At 46.4% G+C, this 14,879-nt stretch overlaps 1 protein-coding gene across 1 annotated transcript in view; it reads right to left on the bottom strand.

The window, feature by feature from the left end:
• The window catches only part of LOC110984313 (uncharacterized), a 148,206-nt gene that overhangs the window by 73,799 nt on the left and 59,528 nt on the right, over positions 1 to 14,879 (bottom strand). Inside the window, exons 57-73 of the mRNA XM_087142455.1 lie at positions 13,218 to 13,324; positions 12,143 to 12,396; positions 11,475 to 11,638; positions 10,774 to 10,989; positions 9,998 to 10,231; positions 9,357 to 9,544; positions 8,394 to 8,665; positions 7,780 to 7,919; positions 7,212 to 7,358; positions 6,167 to 6,315; positions 5,270 to 5,432; positions 4,887 to 4,997; positions 4,383 to 4,472; positions 3,631 to 3,906; positions 2,616 to 2,843; positions 1,632 to 1,904; positions 428 to 700 (exon numbers count right to left, since the gene is read on the bottom strand). Coding sequence (XP_086998581.1) covers positions 428 to 700; positions 1,632 to 1,904; positions 2,616 to 2,843; positions 3,631 to 3,906; positions 4,383 to 4,472; positions 4,887 to 4,997; positions 5,270 to 5,432; positions 6,167 to 6,315; positions 7,212 to 7,358; positions 7,780 to 7,919; positions 8,394 to 8,665; positions 9,357 to 9,544; positions 9,998 to 10,231; positions 10,774 to 10,989; positions 11,475 to 11,638; positions 12,143 to 12,396; positions 13,218 to 13,324 — 3,285 coding nt within the window. The remainder of the gene's footprint in view (positions 1 to 427; positions 701 to 1,631; positions 1,905 to 2,615; positions 2,844 to 3,630; positions 3,907 to 4,382; positions 4,473 to 4,886; positions 4,998 to 5,269; positions 5,433 to 6,166; positions 6,316 to 7,211; positions 7,359 to 7,779; positions 7,920 to 8,393; positions 8,666 to 9,356; positions 9,545 to 9,997; positions 10,232 to 10,773; positions 10,990 to 11,474; positions 11,639 to 12,142; positions 12,397 to 13,217; positions 13,325 to 14,879) is intronic.

Consider the following 14,879-nt stretch of genomic DNA (forward strand, 5'->3'; position numbering starts at 1 on the left):
TGAATTGACGTCTATAGGCATCACAGATTCAGTGTTTCTTATGGTCCACAATGCGGGCATCCTCCTTTCCCCAAGCTCTGGAGCACAGCTGCATTTCATTCAATACTTTCTAGCTTTAAGCCAAGTTTCAGTTCGGGAAAACAACATGTAGTAGACATGCAGTACTCAAGAGTTGGGTTTCAGAAAAAACAAATTAGGGGCATCGGTGAACTGTCTACGGGTCCAGACAAAGGTACCGTACTGAACATGTACAAGTGCCATTTGTGATGTCAGTGACAAAGTTGAGATTCCTACTTTATGATAACATTCATAACGAAAGACTCACTGATGAGCTAAAGGCTTTAACCTTGCAGGCTAAAATGTGCACATTAACAGGTCTCTTGAGTATCAACAGGGTTTTTTAATATCAACACGTTTTTTCACCAACCTGCTGGGCAAACCAGGCATTCCCCTTGCCCCGCCGAGGGCTGGTAGCTGCCCGAGGGGCAGGCCATCTGGTCGGGGCTACCCCGAGGACAGCTGTGGCCAGCCAGGCACTGGGCTCCCGGGGGCTGGGGCACGGTGGAGTTCTCCCAGCAGAACCAGCCCTCGTCGCACTCCGCCTTCGGCAGGTCCCGCCCCCAGCCGCTGCAGTACATGCCGGCTGTGCAGGGCAGGCAGTCGGTGAGGTTGTGGTTGGCGAAGCGGTTGGAGTAGGACCCTACCAGACAACGACAAATTTGGAAAAATAAAACTGCGCCATGAAAATTGACAACAAACAGGCATTATTCAACGGAAAAATTCCAGATGGCCTCAGTACCACTAGTTATGAAGTGTCCATGTACATATATTGAATTTTTCTCAAGGTTGTACTTTTTGTTCAACGTTAAACTCATCAACAATGTATGAAAACTACTTCACATCCTTTTCAGGTTACATGAATATAAATGTGCTCATTTTTAACATGTAACTTGTCCCCCCTTTCTGAACAACTGAGGGCGCTGCTGCTATGATGTCATTCAGGGAGAACACTGCTTATTACATGTTTTTCTGTAAAAATGTGAGCCCAAACTTAGCTCAACATTTCAGGGAAAGAATTGGCCATTGTCTTCTTGCCATGCTACGACACGATGAATCATCCAGGCCGATGAGATTTACGACAAAAGGCTCACAAAACTTCCAGCTGTTTGTTGTGCACAAATCAATGCAACATTGAGACTTTTCCCCTTGGGGGACATTACTGATGAATATGGAAATTGGCATTACCATAGCAACCACAAATGCACCAAAATAACTTTCAAAAGGGCAAAAAAAAAAAACCGGGACTGGAATACGAAGGTGTGTTTTTCAAGTGTTGATTGCACAGTGGAACAAGGTTCCATAGACTTTTTTGCTTCATCTGGCAGGGCTAGGCAAATCTAGCAAGGTTTCAATGGGCATTCCTGATGGCCCCCTGTAATGGCTGAGAGCACTATATTGAGGGACTGATACGGAACACTGGTTCCGTGCAATAGTAATCACAGTGTTAGCCACCATTGGTGGGGGCCAAATGACCTGTTACAGCATTGGCAGGGTCACTAGATTAATCAAAACCACTTACAGTACAAGTTTGAATAAAAGTTCTCTACCATAGTAACTGTGTGAGTGCCTACCTGGTGGGCAGGGTTCCGGACTGCTGCTCCCCGTGGGACAGTAATGACCCTTGGGGCAGATATCACCTGTCGTGTCATTGACAGGGTTCGGCAAGATAGCGCTACCTGTGCAGTAGTAGCCAGCGTAGCAGGCACCACTGACAGATGGCAGCTCGTCGTAGCGACAGTAGAAGCCTGGGTCACAGGGTTCGGGGGCAGCGGAGCCGCTGGGACAGTACTCGCCGGCCACACACATGCCACCAGTGGTCTGAGCCGGGCAGTGGCAGGATGAATCTAGGTGAAGGGTGGGTGGAAAGCAGGGACCGCTTGTAGCTTATTACTAAACTATTGTTTGGCTAGCTATCTTCACTTTAATCCATTCTGGTGCAAGGACCCCAACATTTTCTCCGATATTGTCACAACTTTTTGGGGGGCTAATGCCAAGCTAGGAGTTTTCCGATCACTTCTAATTATCATTTTGCCTCCGATGTTATGAACCGTGGACAAACCATTCTCCCAAAACATCCCCTTATCTGAAAAGTTTGCAAAAACAAAAATAACTTTTCCCATGGAGAAATTGTGGGCCGAGAGCGGCAAATGTGGCTAAGTATCCCACCCAAAGAACATAAGCACCATGGTACCTGTGACAGGATTCGAACCCACGTACTAATGAACATGAATTCCTCAGTTACATCACAAACTGACATATCATGGATAGTTGCTGCACCAGGAATTGTTGTATCTCGTGTTCAAGGTTCAAGGACGGTACTGCATTTCTTGGTGCACCAAAACTATCCTATACGTCACTTCGTGGTGAAACCGATTGGTCAAATACCACAATCACTGAAGACAGCACTCCACTACAGTGCTCTACAATTTGAGAAAGCCTGATTTCATCATTGTAAAGTTTTAATTTAATCCTTGATACGGCAAAGCAACCCACTTAGTCCCTACTCGTGGGAAAATTATCACAAAAAGGGACATAGCCTTGCATATCACGCTCACCAGTGTCATTCCCCAGGGTGGTGGGCATGTCCTTCCAGGCCCCCAGGGTGCAGTACCAGCCCTCAGCGCACTCCCCCTGGGGGACCTCCATGCCCCGGTCGGGGCAGTACATCCCTGGGGTGCAGAGCTCGCAGGCTTCCACGCCCCGGCCCCGCGTGGCATTGTTGAAGGTGCCGTTGTTGCAGGGGAACTGGACGGCAAACTCCGTGTTATTGGGGCAGAAGTGGCCTGACCGGACAAGAAGGAGAAGCAAGCGACGTTATGAATCATTCAACAGCAGTCACGTTAGAGAGAGGTCAGCCCTAATTTGAAATCCCTCCTCATCTTGTTATCTTTGCTGACTGGACATTTCAAATTGGTAAGTTTGTTTACCTAGACCATCACAACAAAAATTCAGGCTATTTCCTGACCAATTAATGGCACTATCGGGTTTTTCTTAAAGTTGGTCTGCCAATCAAAGTTACATTCACTAAGCTTTGATGCACCTGTCTTGAGTTTCCAAGTTACACAAACTGCACAACAATCAGTACACTGTGAGGTCACAGTCATCAGGTTTTCGGAGACAAGTTTATATTTCAACCTGGTTCTCTTTCCCAAACCAAGTTATTCACACATATACTTGAGCTGCTTCATCATGCCACTCCCAGTACTCAACCAGACAGCACTGATAACTCACCCAGTTTCATCAATCCAAGTTAACTTACGGTCAGTGTCAGGTGATGTGACGCTGCCCTCAATGCATCAATAACCGGCTGGACAGTTAAGACAGTTGCCATGTTTACCAACCACATTTACACTTTGCGATGTGACGTCATCATCTTTGTTTCTAAATCAATCCACCTATATGTGGCATCTGCTTACCTTTGGGACGGTCTTCGAGCATGACACTACTTTGGGTACCTTAACTACCGTCCCGAAAGTCCGGGCAACTACCCTTTCAACCGCCGACATTTATAACTCACAAGCTGAAGTCACAAAGTTGCTTTTTATATCAATCAAAGTAATGCCGGCCTACCTTTAGGGCAGTCCTCGAATGTGACGCTGCCTTCGGTGCAGTAGTAACCGGCAGGGCAGTCCAGGCACTCGCTCTGCTTGTCCACTGGGTTGTAGTAGCCTGGCAGGCACAGCGTGTGGTCGCTGCTGCCCATGACGCAGTAGGAGCCAGCCGGGCAAGGGCCGCCCGAGGCTGTGGTGGTGGAAGGGTTGGAGGAGTTGGAGGCCAGCTTACAGTAGTAGCCTGGTTCGCACTGTCCGGCCGGATAGGCCAGGCCGGGAATGTCGCAGTAGTGGCCTGCACAGGAAGGAGACATCGAGAGATGGTGATTTCAGGTCACCTTGTTTTCTAGACATGGAAGCTGAGATATGGAAACTTGGATGTTCTTAAACACCACATACTTCCAATATTTTGGGTATCACTATTGGTCTTGCTGTGTAGAAAAAATTAAATGCCGAGGCTTCCTTAAAAAGTTCTGTCTTATTTAAAAAAAGAGTTATTTAACAACCCTGAACCACAAGGCTGTGTAAAAGTTCGATATTCAATCAAATTGGAAGGTTCCGTGACTATTAGGGTTGATAACATACACTTTGTAGCGTACAATGTATAATTAATATTACAATTTACTTGCTCTGGGGTATTTTTTACGCTTAGACTCGGAAACAAAGTCCATCAAGACCACGAAGGCTCTGGTATAATACATCACTGGATTTCAGGGTCAGTTTGATTTTGGATTGCATGTTGTAGCAAGTCACGTGAAGGTCTTGTTTTACCTTCAAGACAGTCTTGGCACTGATCTACAGACTGCCGTCCTGTGTCATTGTTGAAGGTGGACGGCGGGCAGGCTTCGGGCTCACCAGTACCTGATCAAGAGAGAACATCCATTTCAGTCAGGTCTGAAATGATGGAATAATCCTTGACAATGATCGTCATTACATCGAAATCTACAAACTGCGATGGAAGATCCAGCCTCTTTTCCAAGACCAGAACTCAAGTACATCCGTACTTCAACCTACCAAACCCTGCTATCAAGAGTTGATTGGTTCCTATCAAAAGATACGAATGTGAAACATCAACTGAATCGCCAGAAGATATGAACAAGAAACATCCACATAAACCACCACTAGAGATACAACGGTGGGCCATCTCCCACAACAGATCAATGAATGCCCGGGCACTCCAAAGCTATCAACTCTTACAAACCTTTTAACCAAGTCCCCCTTTTGAACTCAAACTTTCTCTCCAGCAGATCCAAGCACCCCTGATCCAACTATTACCTTGTTGGCAGTAGTAGCCTGCCGGGCAGACCCCGGCATCGCCTCTCGACAGCTCAGACGGTGTGCGGGAGTCGGAGCCAAGACGGCAGTAATGGCCTGGATCACAAGGTCCTACAAAAAACCAAATTAAACGATTAGCTTTCTTGACTTGATGTCGACTTCATCTGTATGAAAACCCCAACCTGGAAACAACCTTCGGATCAACAGAATGGAAGTGGAAATGCAAAAGATTCAATTTTGGACATATTATTCTGAGACGTGTCTTTGAACGAAAAGCCAACAAATGAATCATTTTGCTTGATTGCAACACAAATGTGTGACTTGTTACAGACTTGACAATTTGTGACAATGACCTGTGAAGCACGTCAAGTACCAACACTTACCTGACACTGAGGTTGCATTCAGCTGGTCGCAATAGTTACCCAGGGTGCACTGGGTGCACTGGGTCTCATTGGATAAGCCCGTCTGATCGCTGAACGTCCCCAGGGGGCAAGGCTGCCACACGTGGCCGGTGCCTTCAGGGCAGAAGAACCCGGCCGGACAATCCTACAAGGGGTGACGGGATATTACAGAGCACCATTATAGAGTACTGCAGTCAAGCCAAGTCAAGTCTTTTTAGGTCCACCAGAAGGCTTTAGGGTTCAGACTCAACTTTTTGACATTCAATTTGACAGATGACAGACTTGGGGACAAACTTGAGCCTGTTGCGTTGAAACTCAGCTGCAGCACAGGATAATACTGACCATTTGAGTATGACCGTCACAAACTAATGAGTTACTACCCAGCCATGACCACGTCCAAAAAGGGCTGCCAGAGCTACGGCTAGGTCTATTGTCTACGCGTCTCCACGCATTTCCAATGGAGCAAAGACCTAGACCTAGCTCTAGAGAACAGATTCGGATGCTGCCTGAGATAGCGGCATCATAGGTGTTCCCAGCACTAAGAACCAGTCACTGATCCCCATGCCATGGTTTGTATTAACGATAGCTATCAAAATGATTAAATTATGTGGTTTCACATACCTGCACTGAAGTGACTCTTTGCAAATTAGACAAACTTTGCAATGAATCATTTCTTCCGACTAAAAAGTACGAAGATTGGTACAAAGTGTTCAAAATTCAGCGTTCGTAAGAGCATCTGATAGTCTGTTTTAAAATAATCAGACCTAGGTCAGCATTCTCTCTCAGTATTTTAGAACCATAGCTTTCAATAGAAGCCCAAATCTTTGCTTCCTGAAGGCCGAGGGAACACCTTGAGATGAATCTTGATGCTGTGTTAACCTGTGGGTTGGTGCCCATGGTGCAGTAGTGCCCTGGCGTGCATGGCTCGCACACCGCGTTCTGCTCGGTGTCGGTGAAGGTCCCCGGATCGCAAGGGATGGGTAGGGAGGTGCCGGCTGGGCAGTAGTAACCGACGGGGCAAACATCACCTGGGTCAAGAAAAAAGGACTCAGTTTGTTAGGTTGGGTGACAACTTCAAATGCTGGGAATGCTGCTAGTGTGGCCCTTTAACCCCTTCACGGTGGGATTATTTTGACCGCGACTGCTGGGCTGTGGTATGCCCTGAATGGAGGGCTTTGTCCAGCAGCAGGCCCCATTGAACCAGCAGCTGCATGGTGAATAGACTGTATGTGTGGTATGCACTAATCCTCACACAACGGTGCGGTAGTAGCAGTCCTCCGTAGCGAAGGGGTTAAAACCTTCAACGGAGGAAGGGCAGAACATAATTAATTTATCAACTTGTTTTAATAATGACAGCCATCAGAGGTTGGCTGTCGCTATACAGGTGTCATAAAACATCCAATACAAGAAACAATCAAGCTTATAAAATCCTCAATATTTTTGAAATTCTTCAAATAAACCAATTACTGTGGCTAAATCGTATATGTCATGAAACATCAGGAAATAGATTGGTAAGAAAGGTAAAAATGCAGTTAAGGACAACACAACGTGAAGACAAAACATAAACAGACATCCCAACCCTGGACAGACAAACAGCCCACCTGAAACACAGACAAAACACACACACCCCCATCATGCCCACAATTGCTTGGTTTGGACCAACAAGGACCAACCAACATACCAATTTTGATGTTGATATGAAAAATCTTTAACTTACGGTCGGAGAAACACTTGTCCTGACACACATTCTTTTTACCAGGTTTAAGAGTTTTTTGGGAGACCCCCCAAAAAGGGGGACAAACTTTTGAAGCCAAATGCACTTCCCAAGAAACTGTCCCAGGACTACATGCAAGGAAGACCTGACCCCAAACAGACAAACACACAGTCGCACATGATAGGTTATCAGACAAAGAGAGGAGCTGACCTGTCACCCCGTCGGTCGGCGCCGCCACCGAGGCGTTCGCGCTGCAGTAGAATCCCTCCGTGCAGTCGCCAGCTGTCTGGTTCATACCGTAGTCCGGGCAGTACTCACCGGGCTCGCAGCCCGTGCACTGATGGACCGATTCACGACCTGCGGCAGGGGAAAAAAATTCAATTCTGTCTTCATACCTATCACTGACATAATTGGAAGTCTGAATCCCAACTCCTCTGTACACTTAACTAATGAGACTCATTTGGTCAAAAAAAAGGGAAAAAAATTGGTCAGATACCCTGAGTTGATGGCATGCCAATATATCCATGGGCACGAGGGCTCTCTGGTCACAAGACCAACATTGTGGTAGACTGACAGGTTTTCGAGATAACTTCGGTTGGGCTGCACTTTCCATAAGGACAGTCATAGACCTGGCTTTAACCAGACATTGTTAATCGTTTCATACCAGTTTAGACAAAAAGGGTCCCAAATCAAGAGACACAACTTGCACGACAATTCTTCAAGAAGGATTCTGGTTACAAGACCAAGATGGTGGTAAGCTTGAAGGGTTTCACTATACCTTCAGTTGGATTGTATGTCCCTGGTGGACAGTCATAGGTCCGGTTTGTTCCCGTTGGACAGTAGGCCCCGACTGGACATATGTCACCGGTCACCCCATCGTCTGGAGTTTTGGTAATGGCTCCACGGACGCAATAATACCTGTAGAATTAAAATTAAAGGAAACAGATGAAGTGTAGAAGTTGAACAGCTTTGCTTCAGTATTTAAGAAAGTTTTGAATGTTTGCGTCGCACCTGTTCCTCCGGCATCTGAACACAGCGCTGGCTTTTGAAACTTTCACGTCCAAACAATCTCTGCACATTTCGACACACCAAAGTCATAATACCACAACAGTGTATGAATTTGCTGAATAAGCCTTTTGCGAGTTCACTTTGACCTAAATCTGGTACACTGAGTTCTTTAAATTCACGTGAACGTAACAACTTGAATTATCCTTACTAAAACCACTGTTGCTATACCTCGTGATTCGGGGCAAGCTTTTGCTTAGCTACATAAGAGACGCCTTGCAACAATTCACTGTTCTCAATGGATAAGAAGGGCACTAAACAGGCACATGCCAACAACAGCCATAGCCGAACCCTGGAAGCCCATTTGGGACCTAGTCATATACTTACCCAGCTTGGCAGGGGCCCGTGGGTGCTTCCAGTCCTGGTGACTCGCAGTACTCCCCACCGGGGCAGGGTGTGCACTCCCCGGCCGACTTGAGCTTGACAGCGGCGCTGTAGGTGCCCTCGGGGCAAGGGTACTCCGTGTCGTAGCGGGTGCCATTGGGGCAGTAGTGGCCGGCGGGACAGGGCTCTGGGTTCTGGACGCCATGGGAGCACTGGGCGTCCGACTGCAGGGTGCCGTCGCAGAAGTAGCCCTCGGGGCACAGTTTGCAGGACTCCTGGCGAAGGGTTGGAGAAGCAGGTGGTGATTAACTTGCCAAAATTCAGACTCAACTATTTCTGAAAAGGGACTAATTCCATGGCTTTGCTTACGATGAGCGCAAAATCGCCACTAACCACAGCAGTGAAAGATATGTGTTATTGATGAGTGTGGTCCACGGATTAGGAACATCTCATTGAAAGGAAAGTTCAGAGTGCTCTACTTGGAACAATGCGTTCGCATTCCCAAACGCGCGGCCATTCGTTCCCATCAGAACACTGTCTCGGCTTGATCTATGCACACAGCATGTCATTCTTGCCGACGCATGAACACTCAAATGAAATGCCTGCATTCCTGTGAGAATGATCCACTGGCATGCAAAACCATGCCCCGCTTGGCTGCCACAGGAGAACGTAAACACAGCTCTATTCAAAATCTAATATTCATAAACTCAGAGGCTAATGAAAAAGAAAGAAAATTAAACTAGTCCTTGCATAAGTTCACTTCAGTTTTCCCGTCTGCTGTGTTTCAATAAACAGGGCAGTGAAAACAATTCTTCTTTTTCACACATGAGCAGAGGTGTCAGCATTACTGTTTTCAGACAAGTTTGTTGCACTTGTAAAGGGTCAAAGAGCGCCCTCAACCATTCATGCCCACAGTCTTTAACATTATGCAACGCACTAAGTAAACAGAAAGGTCGTCTCTTTTACCATTCCCCATTCGTCCTGGTAGGTGCCAGACTCGCAAGCCAACTGGTCGATGCTCTGAGGTGGGCAGTAGTGGCCCGGCGAGCACTGGTACAGGGCGGGCCGGCTGACGTTCTGCCCCTCGGGGCAGTAGAAGCCCGCCTCGCAGGGCGCCGTGGGCTCGTCCAGACCACTATCCTCACAGTAGAAGCCTAATAGCAGACGGTGAAAGAAAAACCAGGAGAATACTACTCACTTGACTTCCCGAGTGAATTTATGAATACGTACCATGATCGTGATTTACTGACAATGAAACCTGTGATATTTTGCTAATTTGGTCTCGCTTGCCTCATTTTTCCCCCGACTGCAGCGACATTTACAAATATTTTACATCACAACAAAAATAAAAATAGGCATTTTTACTTTTGGCGCAGAGAAAGTCGGGAATTTTCACATAATGTATTTATTTCTGATTTAGTTTAACACAACTTGGAGCAGTTAACAAGTCAGATTAATTCATGCCAAGTCACAAGTCCCTTTTTTCCAAGTCAAGTCTCATGTCCAAAGAGATTCCGGCTTGAGTTTGCCCTGGGTTGGACTCGGCAGTCCAGCCAACACCACTTCCATGGAGCATTTGCAGTAAACACAGAGCACTGTACGCCTACCTGGAGAGCAGAGTTTGCAGTCCTCGAATGCCGTTCCCCCTGTGGCATTGCTGAAGTAACCAGCCGGGCAGGGCACCGGATCATAGGTGCCGCGGGGGCAGTAGTGGCCCGTGGGGCACAGGTCGCCAGTCACGCCATCCGTGGGGTCAGGTCGCCAAGCGCCCTCTGTGCAGTAGTAACCCTCGTCACAGAGGTCTGTCTCGTTGTGCTGGCCGGCAGAGTCGCAGTAATAACCTGTGAGCATGAAAAAAATTCAAAAGCAAAACTGTGATAGTCTCTTATTTCATTTTCTTTTTTGAGTTTACCAAGGGATCCATACTTCCATTTCATGATTCTGTGAGAATAATTCAAGTCCCACCACATGTTATAGGAGAAGGGGTGGTTTGACAATTTTTCAGAAAACGGTCTTTTCCTAAAATATTTCTTTTTTTTCTTTCACTTCCAAATCTAATCACATTATAAAAAGCTGAATAGTGGTCCAATTTTTGGTCTGCCAAGACAGAATGTGACATTACTGACGAGGATTATGGTCCTGTAATCAATCAGGGTTCCCCCATGAGACAGAAAATTGACAAGCTCGGAAGTCAAAAATGAATTTGAGAGTTTAAAAAGCCTGCATCAAAACCAAATGTGTCCAGGGTGTAACCAAACCAAAACTTCAGCCAAGCAACTGGGCGGTACAATTTACGGATTGTTTCCGCTAGTAGTGGCAAGTTTAAAAGCTAGGAAGTCAACTACAGTCCACGGAGAGGTACAGACAGGCTTCAATGACTCACCCCTGGTGCATGGTGTCGGGTAGTTGGAGCCCCGCGGACAGAACTCACCCGGCTGGCACTGGCCGCCCGTGGAGTTGCCCGGGCAGAAGCAGTTGGTGGAGATGTTGCCGTAGCCGTAGTCGGTGGGCTTGTCCGACCAGGCGCCGCGGATGCAGTACCAGCCCGGGGCGCACTCGTCGGTGACGGCTTCACGGCCGGGACTGGCACAATAGTAACCTGTGGAGATGGAACAAACAAGAGCAAAACTGGGTTCTCAGGCAAAGAGAGCAAACTCCGGATTTATTTTTCCGTAATTATTATCATCAGGCTAGAAGGAAGACACAAGGAACTCGGTTGATCCAGGAAAATTTGAGGTCCTAGAAAAGGGGAGAATGAAGTAAGAGCTACAAAATCTTGAATAATATGAGGTAGATGATCTTCTTTGGGTAGATGGACGACGTAGGCAAAACTGCTGAAATTAGCCATCATTCTCCCCTTGAGAAAAACAAGGAAAATTCCATTTTTTTTCTAACATAGAACATCTACATGTCTCAAGATGTTCAATATCATCCAAAAATTCCAGTCTTCAAAAATAAACCCAGATCAGACATTGAAAACAAGTTCGATATTTTTTTTTAAAGTTATAACATCCGGAAACCAACGTCCAGTCTCTATTCTTGTACCTCAAGGGAAAACAGCAACCCATCAACTTGAAGACTTACCAGGTTCACACGGCTTGCAATCTTCCAATTGAGACTTCTGCTCAAAGTCGTTGTAGTAACCCTTGGGGCAGGGGTACTGGGTGGCATACGCCGTCCCGTTGGGACAATAATGACCCCTCGGGCAGGGCTGGTCAGCGGCCGTAGAGTTTTCTGGACACCAGAATCTGAAATCAAAAACAAGGAATGTTCATCATACGCTTTTTATAGTTGGGTGACATCTCGCTACCTTCTGTTGTGGTTTTTTTTTGGGGGGGGGGAAATTGATCTGAATTCATTTCAACTTCCTAAAATATGAAAAACTTTTTCCCACAAGTGGCAAATGATTTTCACACCTCTTCACACTAGTTTCCATGCTTTTCACAAAAATGAAAAAAAAAAATTATGTGTTTTCAAGCAAGTGGGAAAACATTTTAAACACTATCCAAGTAAGTGGGAAAACAGCCGCACACCTCGTCGCCATGCTTCCCTGCCAAAGGCATGTGTGCCTGTGTGCAGGCACGTTGATTTCCAATCAATGTGCTAACTCTTGGTCCGGTAGGGAGCGGAGTGCTCAAATTTCCCCAAATGTGCACTTAGCAAATGATCAAACTTAGCACTCTTCCCTACATGAAGGGTAACAAACTAGTTGCTATATGTCCACCGACAGGTTAACCGTCAAAACGACTCACCCTGCCTCACAGTCTAGGCACTCCGACTGGCCGCGTAGCGGATTGTAGGTTCCTGAGAGACAGCCCAGCGGGAAGGAAGTGCCACGGGGGCAGTAGTGTCCCGCCGGGCACGGCCCGCCCGTGGCGTCCTCGCTGGGGTTATTTGCATCCTGCGAACCCCTCAGGCAGTAGAAGCCCGGATCACATTCGCCCTGTGGCCAGGTCAGGCCCTCCGCGTCGCAGTACATGCCGTACAGACACTGCGTACACTCGCTCTGTTTTTTAAAAAGGAAATGTAACAGTATGGATGTGAACCTAGGACCGCTAGATTACTAGTCCAGTGCTCAACTAACCACTAACAGTTGCCCAATGCCAGTTTAACAATACCTCTGTCAATGCAGTCAACTGTGGGAATAAAATGAAGCAGGAGGGATGTGAACCCCCAACTTCCTGACTTCCAGCTCAGTTTTCTATTATTAGCAGGAAAGACCAGGCCTACAGTTGCCCATCATATGCAAATGATTCAATTTTTCTCCTTGTGCAGATTAAGCCATTTGCATGAACACTTCAAGTTCAACACCTTATAAGGAAAATATTGATGCATATTCAAGAGCAAGGAAATGATGTCATCACCCCCCCCCGTAAGATCAGCACAACTGACAGCAATCACTCAACTGGCTTGTCAAGGGATACCCTTTTTAATTTGTAAGGATGGACTGGAGCCCTAGAGCTCTGGGCACATTGGGTACAGAGATGCCAGCTTTCTTGTCTAAAGCCTCAAAATATTGAAGGCAGAGATGTCAAAACGTACCTTGTCCTAATCCCAAAACTTTGCCCAACATTTTTTGCCTGAGAGCAGGCATCCCTGGGTTAACCAATTTGTTAAGCCTTACCCCCTAGGGTGAATGTAAAATCATATTGAAATCTGAGGATTGAGGACTGTTAGGTCAACGGGAAGCAATCAGGTGATTGGCAATCGATTCTACCCCCTTTCTGACTAGTCTGGCTATAAACCCTGGCACCCCTCATGCTCCAATGTCCACATATGCGAGGGATGCGGTCGAGAGACCGGATCGTCCCTCTCAGAGCTACACACCTCAGCCTTCAGCTTGGTCTTGTTGCCAAATGTCCCACGAGGGCACGGGGATGGAGTGGCAGTACCTTCCTCACAGAAGGAACCTTCAGGGCAGACTCCGGCCACCCCTGGAATGAGGAGAAAGAGAGCAAGAAAAAAAAACATGCCTTCATTTTGTATTCATGAAGTGCAGGGATTCAGCAGTAACGGCGACACGTGACCTATTACCACAAAATGAGCTGAAAGTCAGAGTTTTGAAAAATTCAGCTGCTGGTAGTTTGAATTGAGCAGCGGGAGAGCTTTCCAGGGGTACAGTGCATGTACATGGGTAAACGTACAAGGTGACAATGGGACATTATTCTGGCAGCTTTGCGTCTTTGTTTCTGACATTGTTTCAACATCGCTGGGCGGGCACGAATAATGCCATCGTCAGAACTGCTGAGAAAATGACATTTAGAAACGTCTGATCCTGCAAAACCTTGGTAATTCAATTGACGGGTTACTCTGTCCAAGTATTACTGTACCCCCAAATTGCATCCACTTCAATGTTTGACTTTCAACCCCCAAAATAAGAAAGAGCAGAATATGACTTGAGGCTCATTTTTTTTTCATGAGGGGTCACATATTACACTTATCGCTGCCCCACTCCTCAGACTACGAGACAAATTTTGATCGCAGGTACCCTTGCATGCCTGGCCTCTATCTTTGCAGGTGCCCACCCATATCCTGGGTGGAGAGCAGCAAGAAGGAGTAAACTGACTTGCACCGAGTCCCATGTGTCCAGCTGCTCGTTTCGAACCTCTGACCTTTGTTTCAGAGCCACAACCACTATTAAACATTACATTAGGTCAGGTCACTGTGGACCTCGATGGGTAAATTACGTTGAGAGTTGAAACCAATTTATTAGGGGAAATTTCAACCATTGACAGTGCCGGAGTATAAAACCGACGCCTTTCCCCCATCATGCTACAGCTCTTGATCTATAGGCCATATGTTTTGACCATCCAACGGAAAGAGTCCCATCGGGTTTGGGGACATTTATACACCTGCAACATCGCTCATTCATCTATTTTAGGTCTTGCACAGAACGTGAACTGTTTTAACTTTCATGAACACAACAGACACACCAAAAAATACTTCATGGCTGTGAATAGTGCGCTGAAACACCTGTTGAGGATGTGACATTTTGTCTTCAGCCAGACAAATGTTGAGAAATCTACACCGAACAATTGTGACCGGCTCTGCAAATTGGTGCATTATGTCACATTTGTTGGAATTAAAGTTACATATAATCATTGATTATTTCATTTGGTATATAATTCATCCCAGTGGCATTTTGCTTCTTCATATAATTTCATTAACACATGCTTTTTGAGATATTGCCCTTTAAACATAACGAACAAAAACATTAAACTTGGTTTTCCTTTAGCAACAGAGGCTTTCTGGTCAAGCAATTGGCCTCAAAATATTTCCACATATTTTCTCCTTCGGCGCATGGAATGGGCCATTACGCATTTTTGCAGTGCGCGACCTAATACACCTTTTCCCACAGCGGGTCACAATTGTGACTAGATCCCACACAAGGAACTGAAGGCTATTTTTTATTTCTCTGGATATTTTGCTTTTGGTTAGATTGGATAGAGTTCTCTCTGTTTTGATGTATCATTCACTTTGGGATCCCGA

Source organism: Acanthaster planci, linkage group LG10, assembly GCF_054643075.1.
Source record: "Acanthaster planci isolate LZ-2023a linkage group LG10, COTS_SCS, whole genome shotgun sequence".
Classification (NCBI taxonomy): domain Eukaryota; kingdom Metazoa; phylum Echinodermata; class Asteroidea; order Valvatida; family Acanthasteridae; genus Acanthaster; species Acanthaster planci.